Source organism: Colletotrichum jinshuiense, chromosome 3 (assembly GCF_051148585.1).
Source record: "Colletotrichum jinshuiense chromosome 3, complete sequence".
NCBI classification, from domain to species: domain Eukaryota; kingdom Fungi; phylum Ascomycota; class Sordariomycetes; order Glomerellales; family Glomerellaceae; genus Colletotrichum; species Colletotrichum jinshuiense.
In genome coordinates this window covers 3,976,361-3,992,926 of record NC_139310.1, presented here as the reverse complement: position 1 = coordinate 3,992,926, position 16,566 = coordinate 3,976,361, and the positions used below count along the sequence as shown (strand labels likewise).

General features: G+C 55.0%; 6 protein-coding genes across 6 annotated transcripts; 3 read left to right on the top strand and 3 right to left on the bottom strand.

The window, feature by feature from the left end:
* Window positions 1-2,545, top strand: EsH8_III_001068 (uncharacterized protein; the record flags this gene model as incomplete). Its single annotated transcript, XM_083262793.1, has 2 exons — window positions 1-1,818; window positions 1,877-2,545. 2 exons carry the CDS (start codon window positions 1-3, stop codon window positions 2,543-2,545), a joined length of 2,487 nt encoding a protein of 828 aa, XP_083123280.1.
* A 193-nt stretch (window positions 2,546-2,738) lies between these two features.
* EsH8_III_001067 (H(+)-transporting V1 sector ATPase subunit E) lies at window positions 2,739-3,598 on the bottom strand (the record flags this gene model as incomplete). The annotated part of the gene is made up of 3 exons (XM_083262792.1): window positions 2,739-2,889; window positions 2,956-3,464; window positions 3,569-3,598. 3 exons carry the CDS (start codon window positions 3,596-3,598, stop codon window positions 2,739-2,741), a joined length of 690 nt encoding a protein of 229 aa, XP_083123279.1.
* A 1,223-nt stretch (window positions 3,599-4,821) lies between these two features.
* Window positions 4,822-6,625, top strand: EsH8_III_001066 (uncharacterized protein; the record flags this gene model as incomplete). Its single annotated transcript, XM_083262791.1, has 2 exons — window positions 4,822-4,863; window positions 4,940-6,625. 2 exons carry the CDS (start codon window positions 4,822-4,824, stop codon window positions 6,623-6,625), a joined length of 1,728 nt encoding a protein of 575 aa, XP_083123278.1.
* Window positions 6,626-9,172: 2,547 nt separating this feature from the next.
* On the bottom strand, window positions 9,173-9,989 carry EsH8_III_001065 (uncharacterized protein; the record flags this gene model as incomplete). The annotated part of the gene is made up of 3 exons (XM_083262790.1): window positions 9,173-9,445; window positions 9,506-9,738; window positions 9,821-9,989. 3 exons carry the CDS (start codon window positions 9,987-9,989, stop codon window positions 9,173-9,175), a joined length of 675 nt encoding a protein of 224 aa, XP_083123277.1.
* A 3,310-nt stretch (window positions 9,990-13,299) lies between these two features.
* Window positions 13,300-14,093, bottom strand: EsH8_III_001064 (FAS1 domain-containing protein; the record flags this gene model as incomplete). The annotated part of the gene is made up of 3 exons (XM_083262789.1): window positions 13,300-13,425; window positions 13,489-13,802; window positions 13,883-14,093. The coding sequence occupies 3 exons, from the start codon at window positions 14,091-14,093 to the stop codon at window positions 13,300-13,302; spliced, it is 651 nt and encodes a 216-aa protein (XP_083123276.1).
* Window positions 14,094-14,556: 463 nt separating this feature from the next.
* EsH8_III_001063 (glycoside hydrolase superfamily) lies at window positions 14,557-15,998 on the top strand (the record flags this gene model as incomplete). The annotated part of the gene is made up of 3 exons (XM_083262788.1): window positions 14,557-14,650; window positions 14,711-14,957; window positions 15,065-15,998. The coding sequence occupies 3 exons, from the start codon at window positions 14,557-14,559 to the stop codon at window positions 15,996-15,998; spliced, it is 1,275 nt and encodes a 424-aa protein (XP_083123275.1).
* Window positions 15,999-16,566: the final 568 nt, after the last annotated feature.

The following is a 16,566-nucleotide window of genomic DNA, read 5'->3' as shown; positions in this document are numbered from 1 at the left end:
ATGGCTCGCAAACCAGACAACACCGCCAAGGCTGCAAGCGGAAATGGAAACCGGGATATTAGGAGTTTCTTCGCGGCTGGCCAGGCGGCAAAAGCTACTGAATCCACCTTACCATCCTCGCAAGCTTCTGAGGACTTCAATACCGAGAATTCCACATCGCCGTCGTCGACTCCAGGCCTGGAGCTCCCAAATGGTGCGCGTGCTCGCACACGCTCCCAGGATGTGAAGGTGCAAAGGCAAACAGGGAGCAAGGACGCCCATTCAAGAAAGGCGCAAGATGAGAGGTCGTATAAGAGTACCGAGAGTCAGGGAGGAATTCGTGGAACTCAGGCGGAACTCCAACCCAACTCTGCGCTGCGACGCCTGCTATATACCCCAGAACGAAAAAGATCACGATCACGACGATCACGATCACGGACACCCATGAAGAACTCTGCGACACCAAAACTAATACCCTCGGGGGCAGCTACTGGTTCATCACGCAAGGTGCGGTTTTCGTCTCTGCCCTTGTCGGCTAGGCAGTCCCCTGAGCCTGAGGAGGAGGCTACGACACCGAGACGACTGCTCTTTGAACGCACTCCGCCGGCTCATAAGGCAGCTACCGAGAGCCCACCGGGGTCACCTTCTGCTAATGCATTGCCTGAACTGCCCCCGTTGCTCAAGAACAAGCCGCTTGGCACGCCTAAGCGCATTATTTCGAGTGGTCCAACCGTCCACGGAACTCCTGATAGCTTGCCATCACTTCCAAGTCTGCCTAGCTCCCCAAGTATGCTACCATCACCGTCGACAACGAAGACGCGCCCTACCCTCACCAGAGATGCAGTCATCAAAGGATCCGATGATGAGGATGACGAGGACGACTCCTTCTCCGATTGCTCTCTCCCAGATCTAGATATGCTGATTCCAAGCAAGCCGAGAATAGACGGGACTCCAAAGGCCAAGAGACGGGCAAAAATGGTCCACAAATCACCCCTCACCATCCAGCCGAAGCACAAATTCGACTTCAAGACGCTGGATGCACACTCTAGAAGGCATGATGCACTGTTTGACAGCCCTAAGCGGCCGGCGCAGGTTGAGCTCAAAGACGAAGTGATGAACGACGCCGAGACAAGTCCTAGCAAAGCTCGTCAAAAGCTGATTGAGATCGCTGGCGTCAAGACTGAAGAAGATACGGATAAGGCGCTCAAGGCCATGGAGCGAACTGACGCAGGAGCCTCGAAAACCAAATGGTATTTCTTCAAGAAGGATGGCGGTGCTACGAACCAACCAGCCCCTTTTCCGAAGAAGTGTGCGAAGGGGCCTTGGTCGTTTCTGGGAAAGGCCGGGACAAGAGATCAACACATCCTGTCTGGGATGCCCACCAATCTGGCTGCATCTGTTAGCCTTCCAGACGACCTGTACCTCTGGATTTTGGACATGGTGTACATCGAAAAGGTCGGCATACTTCGCGAGGAATATCGCAAGCTGGCATCCGCCAATGCAAAGCAAATCAAGCGTCTTGTCACGCCTCGGCAACTCGAGGAGAGCCTTCGCAGATTGGGCGCCTCGGACCACATCGGAGACGAGACGCTGAAGCCGGTACGAGAAGTTCGAGATATTTACGCTGATCGAGACTGGAAGCCTCTCCAATCATTCCTAGAGTGGTTGTATTGCGTGGCCGACCACCTCAGCTACGAATCAGTTGTCTACGGCATCAAATTGCTTTTGCGCATGGCAACAGACAAGATCGTCCTCGAGAATCCGGACATCCTCGTGGTTTATCAGCATGCCCTGGCGGCCTTGGTGAATACTGTGGAGTACTCTGCATGGAATGATTTTGTGAGTCGAGAATCTTGCAACATGAATTAGCCATCGTGCTGACCTCGACTTCCTACAGTGCTCCGAGACCTGCGCGTCTCTCTACCACGGCTTTGATAAGAGCTCGTTGAGAGTGCTAACGCTCGTCTGCATGCCAGTCACCTCCCAAAAGCTCCATGAGTTGCGGAGACGCCTCGCGGTTGCATTCTTTCTCCGGGACTCAGCCTTGGCCAGTATGCATCCTGACGATGTAGTGTCTCTTCGCCTTATCATTGCGCGGGTCAAGGACAGTGACTTTCAGATCAATAACAGGACCGACTACACCGACCTGAAGGCTTTGGTGCAGCTTCTGGATATGGCAGTGGATGACGGCTCATTTATGCCTCTTAAAGATGACCGGGAACACGAGAAGGAGTTCAATGAAGAGATTGATGAGCTCGCTAAGCGTCTCAAGGCCATCTGGCGTAGCATAAATGACACCGGAGCTGCAAATCTGTCACGTACAGAGGCGAAGAGCGTCCTCGAATGGGTTGGGGAACGTCTGAGTTATTCAGTCCGGACCAAGCGTCCACCGACACAAAGCATATTTGGGGACCAGGGACCATCTTCAACCAAGAAGAAGCGGCAGCAAGACTTTATGCAAAAGTTCGTCCATTCAAGGAAGAACAAGCAGGCTCACGACACGATAGTCGTCCATGTCGACTCCTCGTCAGGCGAGGACGACACGTTTGTTTCGGCAATCGGTTAATGATAATGGACTTGTAGTATAACGATAACTACCTAATACGCCAAGGGTTGGCCACGATCATACAGCATCTAAGATACACCACAGGAAGGGTTCAAATAGGATGGCGCCGGGAGTCCTTCATGCAGCATTGGTATGTCCCAGCCCAGGGAAAGGAGGGCTATATAGGTTGCAGGGCGCGCTTGAGGAGGGTGGTTTAGTCGGTGAATCTGCGGTTGGGGTTCTTTCCAAACAGAGTCGCTCGGACAGCCGGCAGGGCGGTCTCCTGAAGGAGGTTTAGTCGCTCTTCAAATGTGTTGTTGATTTCAATCTTTCCCTTTCCGCCAACGATAAACACACCTCCGGCGCTGTCTCGTTGTTAGCTTGGCCGATGCGTGCATACAAACGTCCCCATCTAGTGCACAAATACATACCTCTCCGCGGGCAGGGGGTCCGACTCGTCAACCTTGGCCGTGCTCTCCTTGCCAATCTCCTTCTTGTACTCCTTGGAAGCCTCCTCGATGGCCTTCTTGACGACATCAAAGTCGGCTTTCCGCGCGCGGATGACAACCTCGGGCTCGCTGAGGGCGTACAGACCCTCCAGAATCAGGTTCTTGAGAGTGGTCTGATACTTGCCCTTATCCTTTGTGGCACCGGCGAGCTTCTTGTTGGCCTCCTCGAAGATGCCGTCGAGGAGCTCCTGGCGAGCGCCGAGGACCTTGAGTCGCGTCTTGTTGGAGACGGTAGAACGGGTGATTTGCTGCGACATCTGGGCCTGCTTGAACTTCTTCTCGTACTGGCTATCGATGGAGTCGGTCTCCTGGCGGACAAGCTTGGATTTTTCGATTGCGAACTCCTCGTTGGCCTTGATCTCGATCTCGCGGGCCTTTTCCATCGCCTCCTGCTTGATGAACGCCGTCATCTTGCGGAGCTCCTGACCGACCTGTTCCCCAACGAGAGTTACTTGTTAGCGCATGGTCTAAGCATATCGGGTTTCGGGTTCGTCGTGGATGGGTAGCTGGGACGGAGCGATGCGGGGAGGCTTACTTGGTCGTCGGTCAACGGTTGGTGCGACATGATGGCGGTTTGGGGGGTCGTGAGCGACTTTCTTCGATTCAATTAAGCTTATCGGGGACGAAGAGGATGGCGGGCGACGATGGACCGCGTAGGTTTTGGAGGGAAGCTGGTAGCCCGTCGGGGGTTGAGGAGGGCGCGATGGGGGCGGGTTGTGCGGTTGAATGAAGCTGTTGTTTGACGAGACTCTCTAAGCCGCAGCAGCAAGCATCACTGGACGTTCGGCCCAGCTTCAGGAACCACCACGGCGTACCCATCAGCCACACAGCTGGGCGGACGCCAGATGCAGACCCACTTGGACACTGTGCTGTGCCACAGATGACCCGTGCGTCCAGTTCCACCATATCAGGACACGCACGTCCGTCATTCTCCAGCCACGTCGCCCTCTGAACTAGTGACATCACGCAAGCATGAGCGCCGAACCCCCAAAGGAGGGAGCGATAAGATAATCCGGCATCCGGCTGGCTGTCGGTCGAGTGACACCAGCCTGCGACATAGCCGCACCGCCACACATGGTACTGAATAATGCGGTGCAGGATGATCTGAAGAGTGGAGAGTCCCTTGCTGCGTGCCTTGGATACTGGGGGTGTGGGCCGCTACCTCAGTCTCAGTCGGTGTGTTCCCCCTTGGCTGTTCCGCCAGGCCAGACCCTCTGACCGACGGGACAGCGGGCGGCCATTGCGTCGTGCATAGTGAACGTACGTCTGTCTGGTGTTTCGAGCTGAGCCATGATCTAACAGAGTGTTCACCGACTCCGGCGATGTGGAAACTCCGGAATTTATAACTTGCATTAAATTGTTTTACGCAAGCAACAACGGGGGACGACTTTTCTCTCTTTGATTGCCCTTCTCGTATCGATCGACAGTAGACGCGCCCGAACTTGAAACCTTGCCGAAAGCTCTCTCTTGGCGGCTATTGTAGGAAGCGCACCTTTCCCAGAGTGTGTCGGCATTTGGGCAACTTTCCCTAAACCTCTTTCCAACGTCGAAGCAATTCCCCAACGCCCATTTACCGACCGTATCCCACCGAAGCGTCTGATCCCGCCGGAGTCGATTTCGTCTGGTCCTTTCCGAAGAAAACACACACACACCCACACAAGAACGCTAAGATAGAGGGGAAATACGGTTGCGCGGACAAGGGACGACACGACGATAATCGATGAGACCGACGGCCGCTGCTTCAACTACGACCGCCACCAGATGACCGACAGCTAACCCGCGCGCGCAATGGGGTCCCTTGGCGGCATCTCCCCTGGGGGAACAATCGCCGTATGCATCACCCGTCCTTGCGCCCGATTGTTTGGATGGACATCCGCATCGCTAACACTTGCACGTCGCACCACAGATCGGAATCATCGTCGGTCTACTATCCACGAGCGTCCAGAGCCTGGGCCTCACTCTCCAACGCAAGTCCCATATCCTCGAAGACGAAAAGGGCCCGCACGAAATACGCCGTCCGCCGTACCGGAGGGGCAAATGGCAGCTGGGGATGGGCATGTTCATCGCCGCCAACCTGCTCGGTAGCTCCGTCCAGATCTCGACGCTCCCTCTCCCTGTTCTCTCGACCTTGCAGGCCTCGGGTCTCGTCTTCAACTCGATATGCGCCACCCTTATACTCAACGAACCCTTTACAAGATGGTCTCTATGGGGCACGCTGCTGGTCTGCGCCGGCGCCGTGCTGATTGCCATATTCGGCGCCATCCCCGCGCCAGCCCACAACCTACACGAACTGCTCGAGCTGCTCGGCCGGAAACCCTTCGTTGTGTGGATGATCATGCAGGCCCTGCTGGTCCTCTCCATTGCCATCTCCGTCGATTGCCTCGACCATTTCACAAGCATGTCGCTCAACTCGAAGTTCCGCTTCGCCCGCGGCCTTGCGTATGGCTGCATCAGCGGTATCCTCTCGGCGCATTCGCTGCTGGTTGCCAAGTCAGCCGTCGAGCTGATCATTAAGACGATTGTGGACAGCGACAACCAGTTCGTTCACTGGCAGGCGTGGATCCTCGTGCTGGCGCTGGTCACCCTGGCTCTGAGCCAGCTCTACTACCTACACCGCGGTCTGAAGCTCGTCTCGACGTCGGTCCTGTACCCCTTGGTATTCTGCATCTACAACATCATTGCTATCCTGGACGGCTTGATATACTTCAAGCAGACCGACATGATTAACCCTCTTCGCGCGTGCCTCATTGCCCTGGGAACTGTTATTCTGTTGTGCGGCGTGCTCGCATTATCATGGCGCCTCAGCGACGAACAACATACACCCGGCGTTGGCCAGTCATCTCTGGCCCCCGGTCTCGGTCTCGTGGAGGACACGGAGGACGAGGAAGAGTCTCTCCTCGGCGGCGACGATCTCTACAGTCTCGACGAAGAGGACGACCCTCTACCCGCGACGACCTACTCTACATTCAACGTGGCAAGCGGAGAAACAACACCGATGACGCCCAACCGCAAGAAGACTGGCAGGAGATGGCAGGAACGCGCCGAGATCTGGGGTGAGCTCGAGGACCGCGACAGGTCCAGCCCGCCCATATCGCGCAGGCGCTCCAGCACGATGCCCGACTTCAACGAATCCTCCTCCCTGTTGCCTCATCGCCGCGGAGTAAGCAACGGCAGCGGCAGCCTGCTCCCCCCTCCCCCTTCTTCCTCGTCGGAAGCAGGGCCCAGCAGCGAGTCCGCCTCACAACGCCGGCCATCAGGCCGCAGGAGACGTAAATCCACGGGCTTTCCTGGCTTCACGGCCCGCCGCCGACGCAAGAGTCAGAGCAGCCAGCCCACGCTGCAGGACGCGCTGGGCGGTATCTGGAAGCTGAAGTGGTGGCGGACCGACAAGGACAAGGGGGTGGCCACCGGGGCGGCGGACGAGGGCGGCAGCAACCCGCCGGGCAGTAGCGGGAGCGGCAGCGCGTGGCCCGTATTCCGAGACGACCCTCCACCGCCGGCGGGGCAAGGGGAAGGAGGAGGCGGCGGCGGTGCTGACGGGCTCCAAGATAGGGGGCGGGGCGGCCGGCCGAATGACGATTCGCTTGTATGAGTATTGGACCTTGTCATGTCTTTATTCCCTTTTTTTACACTTCGTTTATTGAGTCCCCCACACTTTTTTTCTTTCTTCTATGTATGTGTGTAATCGTTCATGGGACGGGAAAGCATTGGGATCACTAGCGTCATCTAGATATATATGTGGTTTGGCATTGGATAGGTAGACCCGTCTTGGGGTTTCCGCCTGCGGAAAGAGTCAAAATGCCAGGACTGTTGAAGAAAAACAAGGCGTGACTCCCGTCCCTAATTCGCATTGCCTTTGACACTGGGAGGGTTTTTGAGATATGCTGAGACGGGTTGCCGAAGCAAAGGGATCTCGGTGGCCAATCTCCTCAACGACGGATTACCGTGGCTGCAGGTTTACTGCAGGTTTACTGCGTGCCTTGCGTCTCTTTGACTGCGGTGGGACACCAACGCGTACACTAGTGTCCAACCATGGTCGATGGCTCGAGAATTCCCCAATTCTTTTATTCAAGAAAAAGGGAGAAGGGAACGTAATAACTTGGGGAAAAATTATTATTATTTAAAAAAAAATTGTGTTGGTTTCTTTTCCTTTCTATTTTCTGCTAAATGCGGATCACTATACTCACCACGCGGGAAGAGCGGGAGAGCAGCAGCGCAGAAAAACCTTGCCCTGCGTCTCTGACTAAGTCATGGACACCGTAGGGGGGTCGGGAGAAGGAGACTAGTTCCTCGAGTAAGGAAGGGGGCTTTAGTGTACACTGCATGTGTGGCTGACTCGTTGGGGGGACCCCGTCAGGCAGCCGACAACTCATGCGAACGAAGGGGGCACGTCAGCATACGAAACCACTAGGCCCATCCTCCGAACGGCAGCTGCGAGGGACATAGTATTGTAATTTCGGATGGTTACTACAGGCGCCTGGCGGTTCGAAAAGGCAAGAGGAGGGGTCTGGTTCCAAAGCCTCTGCTGGGATCTACATCCCCTCCCCTCCAGGAGCATTCTATTCGGTCTGCAAGAGTTTGAACGACACCGCACATTCACCGACGAATCGCCAACTACCTAGATTCCGTGGCTTGCTTGAACAATGATATCGAGTGGAGAGTAACCCGCTCTTCCCCGTTCAACTCGAAGTACTTCATGCACCGGCGCGGAAGGTACGGGAGGTGTGGAAGGTACGGAAAACCTGCATGATCTTGAGCCCCCTCCCTCCACCAGCACGCCTTCTTAAACCATCAGCTAGTCTAGTAGATACGTGTCTGGCAGATATTAGTTGGCCTTTGGTGCTTGTCTGGACCTTTGTATGCTTGGAACCCCCCTTTTTTTTCTTCTTTTTTTTTGGAGAGGGAGGAAGGGGGGAGGTTCTTTTTGGTTTTCCTTGCCCCCCGCGGTGATCCGGGTAGATTGCCTAGCTTGTCTATCTCGTTCTGTTTCTATGCGGGGAGCGGGGACACGTCAAGGCTGTCGGTGCCGCAAATACAGCACAATCAAATCAAACTGTCAAGACCAGACCGGCGTCTTTTGATTTCTCTCTCTCTCTCTTTCCCGGCTCGATTCGTCATCCATGGGGGCTCGATGGATGAATGGCCCAGGTCGTGCTAGGGTTTACTTGGCTTGTTTATCCCAGACGCCTGTCCACTCTATCCCAAGCCCTTTGATAGCCAGCGTACACGTGTGAAATGTTGGTGGCTAGGTCCCCGTGAACCTCCCTCTGAGATCGATTTACTTGGATCGCCGAGGTGTCATTGGGGGCCATTGGCAAGTAGATTGCCCCGGCCTTGGCTGCTCTGCGTCGTTCACGTCATGGTCGTCACAAATAGATCTGGCGCATAGCAGTATGCGCACACTAAGCTGACAACCGAGATTGTATATATATGCGCATCTTCCTCCTGGACTAGCCCACCCGACTAGACGGATCAGGAGATATGCCTCCCCTATCATCTACATTGTGACGCCTTCACAGCGTCAGGGTCTTACGGTACCAAGAACTCACGTACACACACACTAGCACTTACACTCATGCTCTCACGTGTACACGCACACAAACACACACACACACCATCGAGCAGAAGAAAGACGAGTTTAAGAAACAGGTTTGCTTTCAGGGCAAGTTCCCCCCTTTTTTACAGAACAGAGATAATCGACACTAAAATCTATATATGAGTCCGCACAACAAGAAAAGGGGGTTCGTTGAGAGGTAGAGGAGGGCGATGAAAGAGAGAAGAGACAATATGGCCGTCACACACAAAGACTTTCGCTCGAATATCTCCGTCCGAAATTTCATTCCATGCGTCAAGATTCGTGCCCTTCCCCTGCGGTCAGGGAGGGCTCTGCGGATACAAAAAAGGGGGTAAGATATTGATTTTGCCTGTCCACTTGTCTAACAAAGATTAAGGCCAATCAATGGCCATTGCGGAGGTGAGGCGTTTTCATTCTTCCCTTCCGGAAGTAAATAGGAGGCGCAAGTTGCTTGCTCGCTCCATTGCCATATCGAAAGAAGAAAGTTTCCGAGAAGGAGAGACAAGAAGATGTGCCCAGTTCGTCGGCCTGCGGCTTGCCCAAAAAAAGAATTAGGCCAGTGGCTTAGAAGCCGCGGTAGCCGGCCTTCTCGTCAATGTGGCGGTAGCGTTCGCGCTCCTTGCGATCCTTGAGCAGCATGGCGGTGCAGACAACGAAGAGGGCGTCGATACCGACCATGCCGAAGACGGCGGTAAAGATGTTGTCGACAAAAATGTTGGCAAAGCTCGTGATGGGGGTTGCGCAACCACGCTGGAGGGCGGCGGCGGCGGGACTCGGGCACTGCGCATCGGTGATGAAGGCGGGAGACGTGCTGTTGAAGTATCCGCAGCATTTGAACTGACGTAAGATATTAGCCAACGGAGGTAGTCATGAACCGTCAAGGGGAAAGCCACTTACCGCAGTCTGCATGAGCTCCTGAACCCTAGGGTCTTGGGCATTCCACGTCTTGCCAAAGTCGTTCTTGGTGGTGAGGGTGAGAACCCAAAGGTAGACACCGAGAATCAGACTGAACAGGCCGCAAAAAGTGGTGAAGTAGCCCGAGATCTTCAGCCAGCCGCGGGTCGGCGTGATCATACCGGGGATGGTGATGAGGAAAGTGACGAAAACGAAGACGGCGTTGACGGTACCGGCTGCTTAAAGTCAGTACCCGTGCCACTGTAGATGTGCCCTACGGGATGGCGACGGAGAGCTGCATCCTCCAATCCTACGCACCTGTCAATGGGAAATTGGCCGTGAGCAGGCGCATGACAGCCTGCGTTCCTTCTGTCGGGGCCTCAGTGATGAGGTTCTGGTTGATGAGAGTGAAGCCGAGAAGAATGGCTCCGGTGATGACGAAGAGGATGTCGGCGGCCACGAAGGCCATCAGCACTTTGTTCGCCATGGCGATTGCTGTCAAAATTCGAGCAGCCTAGAGACCCGAGAACCAAGATGTCGCCCCGAGAGACCTGGCTGCCCCTTCTCCTTTTGTCGGAACAGAAATCCTCCTCTTGAAAATAGTTTTTAGATTTTTTTGGTTTAGAAATTGGTGACGACCGGCGTCTTGCAGATGTTGTTGGTAAGGAATTCGGGTTTGGTGTGTCGTCGATGTCGGTGTCGGCGTCGGTGACTGGGTAGGGACTGTCTTCGACCAGCAAAAAATATAGGAACCTCCACGACCCAGCGGGGGACGAACACGACAGAGCTAATGGGGGGAAAGAGGGAATTCGACGAAGTCGTCGCGAGAACGAAAAATAGGTGGGTTTGAACGATAGTACAGAAGAACGTGAAGATGACAAAGTCTCCCTCCGAAAGGAACCCGGCTGCACGGAGTGGGAGAAGAGAAGAGGAGGTGCAAGGCGAGTCTGAGAATGAATGGGACGTGGGACGTGGACCGGGAGAGCTGCGGGTTATCCACACTCCTGTCTCGGACGAGAGCACCGCGGGCAAGGGAGACCCCAGAGAGAATCGCCAGATTCAATCAACTACGAGAGGGGCGCCGCATCGAGAAGGGGGAGAGAAGACGGTGGGTGGCAGAGGGCCCTGGTTCTGGTTCAAGGCGGACCTCTGTGTGGGCTGTTCTTGCGCGGGTGGGTTACGTAGGTATTGGCGGCAGGGGCCCCTCCTCGCAGCTCGCACGACGATGAGAAACGCACCAGAAACAGCTTGGGGACCTGCCCACGGGCTGCACACTGTGCCTGGGACGGAGGGCGCGGCGAAGGCAGGTGTGGCGAGGGCCTGCTGCGGCAACCAACGAACGGTGCGAGGAGTCCGGAAGCGTGGGCGGGGGAGGACTGTGGGAAGGTGAAGAGGGCTGAGGGAGGCCATGATGAATCCGATTCCCTGACGATGCGCGTTTCAGGACCGAGGGGCGACCTCATGCAGGCGGGAAGGCACGCGCTAACCCAAGAGCCGTGCAGGAGCCGGCGCCCAAGCTGTCGCCCAATCACGGTCCGGCATATGTCCAAGAGTCGCCTGATTGGGGTGGTCGTCCGTTTTGGCCTGGCCAGGGCTACCGTTGGCTGGCTGCCTTGGCCCTGCCGGAGCTCACCGCTGACCTAAACCCCGTTGAAGTACGTTGCTGCGCACCAGTCACCAGCCATAGTCATTGCTCGAGTGAGTCCCCGTAGTGCACATTGATGTCTTTCGCCGTCCCTCCCTCGTTCGGTGAGGCAGAGCAAGGGTTATGCCTGCCGCAATGAGGCTCACTCCAGTGCTTGATATTTGGTGGTTGTTACATTAGGAATGAGAGACACACCCAAGCCTCCTTGACTTACATCATCATTGTCTTGGTCACACAAAATAAGGGGCACAGGAGTCGAACGAACAAATTGCCCAGAGGGAGGACGCGACATCACGAGACATGTCACAAACTTGACAGGATACCACTCTACGCGCGTCCGTCGTTGGGCCCTCGTCCACCTCTGCTTTTCCTGAATCCTTCGCATCGCCAATGACCGACCGGGTCAGCCCTTCACTTGTTTTGTACTAAAGTCCCCGGAGCACTTTACGAATCCGGGCTTGGGCCTGTGGATGACAGGCCCCTCATCGCACGATCTAGCCCGACCCTCTCGCCTTTCTCGACTGCGGTGGCACGACCTTACCGCCTTCACGTCCAATTTCCAACCTCTTGGCTCCCCTAGGAGGACCATGTCGTCCTTCCCCACTACCTTACTCTGATAAGGTAATTCGGAGATACGCGACTAGAATAGAGGTTCTCTCGGGAACGTCGCCAGGGATTAAGACACTAGCGCTAACTGTGTCTCCCCCTTCCCTTTTATTTTTATTTTTATTTTTTTCCCTTCCTCGCTCTGTACGGGTTTTTCTTCTTTTCTGGCAGCTGGGTTCCCACTCATCAAATGAGGCTCTGTCCCGCTCAATCCCAGGATGCCATAATGCGCATGGAAGTCTCTTTGACCCTTTTCCCCTTCAGAATCCCAGCCGCTGGTTTGGACGCCCAGACCTGTCAAGTAATCCTCTCACGATTCCCTATGCAAGGCCGATGGAGGTTGTTGGCCCAATCTACTCTACTGGTCGTGTCTGCCCCACGCCGCCCATTGAGCGAGAAAACGCAGTAGCAGACTGGGACGAAGAAAGCACAGTCGTTCAATACCTAAAGAGCCCCGCCTCTGTTTCGTGCTTCCTGCATTCCCGTTCCCGTTCCGTGCCGTCTGGTAATGTCGATTCATGGGATCATGAGAAACGAGGCGCGAGCCTCTGGAACAGCTTAAACCCGGCAATCCAGAGCCGAGCCAGCCTGGCTTGCATCTTCACTCCTCATCGACTCAGATCTGTTGTGTTTTACTCCAACTTTTCTAGCACCAAGGGTTGCAACCCTGCGATCGGCTGCCCGGCGATTTTTAGGAAACATTGAACTCGTCTGGAATCGCCTTTGTTGTTGTCCGATTAGAGATGGCCGTACCCGGCCAATGTGAGTAAGTCTTGCTGCAAGTAATCTCGCTGCGGTAAGTACCAAACTTGGGGAAATAATCCCGAAGGATTATTACTCACAGCTCCCAAAGTCCAGGCGCCCCTAACTACAAAGTTGCCGCTTAAACGACTCACTCGGTCAACAAACGGAGCTAGGCGCATACTATTTGCCAAGAAACCCAATTGGACATGTTGCGACCTTGGCCTAGCTACTTACCAGTGCCGATTGTGCAGTGCAACGCAGTGATCGTCGTAATGGGTGGGTTTCAAAATACAATAAAAATAGAAGGGGTAACGGAATCTTTCCATGAGCAGGAAAAAGAGAAGGGCCCTAACCAGGGATCGAACCTGGGACCTCTCCCAGACTGAATTGTTATACACAACCCTAAGGGAGAATCATACCGCTAGACCATCAGGGCTGATTATTCCAGGTGATATCCTGGGATGGACGAGGTGAGCGAAAATTCTGTTCATGTCGGTATGGTGTGGGGGTTGTGGAACCTCGACAACGTACGACTAAGTAATGAGACAGGGATGTGACGAGAAACGGGCACCAGCGCAAGGATTGAGATATTCCAACATATTTTATACTTCAATCATCGCCAATTGCTAACAATCATGTTATAATTGTGCCCACCTCTGCCGCGTAAGTAATACTTGAACAGTGTCGCCTACTCAATCTCGAGTATCACGGTCATGGAAATGGAAATGGAAACGGCCTCGATGACCCCATCTCCTCAGGTTTCTCGCGACGCTGGGTGGACCTCCCTGCTTGCCGAACCGCCTCAGCAGTATGGCAAGGACGTGTCAGAGCAACTCCCGGCAATGAACTTCTGCCCTGCCTTGAGCCTGTCCGGCTCGAAAAGCTGCGCCGAGGGATCTAGGATACGGTCGATGATGTGAACAACCCCCTGGCATACATCCATCAGCCCACATTCTCGCCTTCTGTTGTTCACTGTGATAGAAAACATTACCTTGGTGACTCTCAAATTGCCCTCTGTGACCGTCGCCACGTCGTTGAGCCACAGCTTCCCGTCCTTGACCTGCGTCGCGACATACAGATACGACCCCGTCTGGATCCGCGTCGGTGTCTCGTTGAAGACGCTCGTGGTAAGCTGCGAGTTGGGGACGTAGTGGTGCTGCACAAGGTTGCCGAGCCACCACTTGCCCTTGGGTGTCGGGGTATACGTGTTAAAGTACTGGCCGGTGTTTCTCTCAAAGGCGGTGTTGGACGGGGCGAAGAAGGTGAAGTCCCAAGTCGGGGGTGTGCCAAATGCCTCCGGGAAGCCTGCAGTAATATGTTCAGCTGGGCTGCAATTTTTTAATTTTTTTTGCCTCTCGGGGTGAACATTGGAGCACTCGACGTACCTGCCGATTCGTTCAACACCTTGGCGAGCGTGGTGAGGTCACTTCTGGATTTGACGAAGTCCAGGAGAGTTGTCACATTTGGGGATGTGGGGAGGACGTATGTGCCGTCGGGCTTGGGCGCATACGAAAGCAGCCTCCTGTCCGAGGCGTCTACCACCGAAATCGCTCCGAGACTGAGAATGCAGACGATAGTGGGTATCTTCATCATCATCATGGAACAGGGCAATATCTGAGTGGCTACCAGCAGAACAATACAGGCGCATACAATAGAGTAATGGCGGAATGTCCGTCATGCAAACCGGCATGGGGCTCTTAGTGAGTATATGGAGGTGATATTCATTTCATCTATCACCAAGCTTGCGCCAAGCAATTTCTAGTCCCTAGTGGTGCACTCGTCGTACATAGAACGCCATCTCCCGGGCCGGGGCCGAGCCCCGACAGTCGTCCCGGAGTGCGGGGTATAGAGATAGCCGATAACACCCTCGCAGATCACCCTCCGATCGGGGTAGCTGCATCGGAAGATGCCCCGGAAATTTCTCTGGCAGACCAAGATCTTGTGGTTGTGTCTTTTATGCTGTCTGCATTGGTTCTGGCGGTCATGGCTTACAAGTAGGCATGTCCGCGGCCCGGGCCTGTTGGCACAACACTGTTCCTCTACCAGTAGACCCGGCACCATGTACGCCTACAGCGCGCTCTACCTCGTCCTTTCCGCCGTGCTCCCCGTGCTGGGGGCCGGCAATTCTAACAGGGCCTTGAAGCCGCAGATGGGTAATGTTCCAACAGTTACGGTGGGAATGGAGACATTGTACTCACACCAATCCTGAACAGGCTGGAACTCTTGGAACACGTTCAAGCAGAATATCAACCAGACCATAATTGAGAAGACGGCGACAGCAATAGTCGAAAAGGGCCTCGCCAAAGCGGGCTACACCTACGTCGTCATGGACGAGGGCTGGCAGGCCCTTGAGCGCGACGCAGAGGGCCAACAGCAAACCAACAACACGCGCTTCCCATCCGGTATACCGGCGCTCGTCGACCATGTTCACGGCTTGGGTCTCAAGATTGGGCTTTACAGGTAACCCCCCACCTCCCCCTTCCTTTCTCTAGTCTCTCTCTTCCCCCCTTTCTCTCTCTTTCTCTCATCTTCCCCCTCGTGATCAATATCTCACCAGTCATTTCCAGCGACTCTGGTATTTTCGGCTGCGGCTTCACCCCGGGAAGCTGGGGCTACGAGGAGCTCGACGCCCAGACCTACGCCGACTGGGGCATCGACTACCTCAAATACGACAACTGCGGCGGCTTCCACGCGGGGACGCACACCCAGCAAGAGCGCTTCCAGACCATGTCCAGCGCGCTGCGAAAAACCGGTCGCGACATCCTCTATTCGCTGTGCCAGTGGGGCCACCAGTTCCCCTGGTTCTGGGCCGACCAGGTCGGCGCGCACTCCTACCGGATGTCGGGGGACATCCATGCACGGTTCGCCGAGGACAAGGCCAGCATCTGCAAGACGGCGTACTGCCTGAACACGGGGTACGCGGGCGTCAGCGTCTTGACGATGATACGGAAGATGAGGGAGATCTCGCCGTTCCAGGGCAAGGCGAGGGGGTCGTGGGCGGACATGGACATGCTGGAGGTCGGCGTCGGGTACAGCGTCGGCGGTGAGGTGGTGATGATGTCGGAGGCCGAGGAGCAGACGCACTTCTCGTTCTGGGCCGCTCTCAAGTCGCCGCTGATCATCGGCGCTGACGTCACGAGGATTCGGGAGTCGTCTTTGCGGGTTCTGCTCAACAAGGACATCATTGCCATTTCGCAAGACGAGAGGGGCGAGGCGGTCCGGTACCTGCCGGGGCTGTCGACCGAGGATGAGGTGCAGATTTGGGCTGGCCCGATCGATGCGGGGTCGTTTCGTCACGTCATTCTTGCGCTCAACTATGGGAAGAACACGACGAGCATCGAGGTGCCGTGGGAGGGCGTGCAGGCTTTGGAGGAGTGTCCCGGTGGGGGGGTTAAGGTGAGGGATGTGTGGACGGAGAAGGATCTAGGGACTGTCAAGGATAAGATCGTTTTGGATAATGTGGAAGTTGGGCAGACTAAAGTTCTCTTGCTGTCTTGCTAGCTGTTGAAGGAGTCATCAGGATTGGGATAGGCAGTGCTATGGTATGGTATGTGAAAGTATTTGGTATTTAGCTCAGATTAAGTCATTCACCAGGTATCTTGCCCACAGAGCAGATACAGTGGAAAAATTTTGAACTTATTACAGAGGGTTTATTCCTCGATCATGGCATCGTGTGAGAAAGACGAACCTCATTGTCCAGAACCGGGCAGAGAACCATAGTAGCTTGATCTTGCTCATCCAGAATGGAATCTGCAACACACTTACATAGCTAAGAATGACAGCCGTGATCAACAAAAACTAGCAAACGAAGTAACGAAATCAACGCACATCCTCAGAAATCGGGCAGCCATTCTTTGAGAGAGGTTACTGAAATGGGGGCTATCAACGCCTTTCGCCAAGCCGCTTCGACCTTGCGACACCACCGGCGCTCGTTGACAGAGAACAACATATGATCCCGACCCGGGTAAAAAGCTCCCCTATAATCCCCAACTAAGACATAAACAATCCTACAACCCCGAGAACTGTCGCTCATTTCAGGCCGGGACTCTACTTTCCTCGCGGCGGGTGG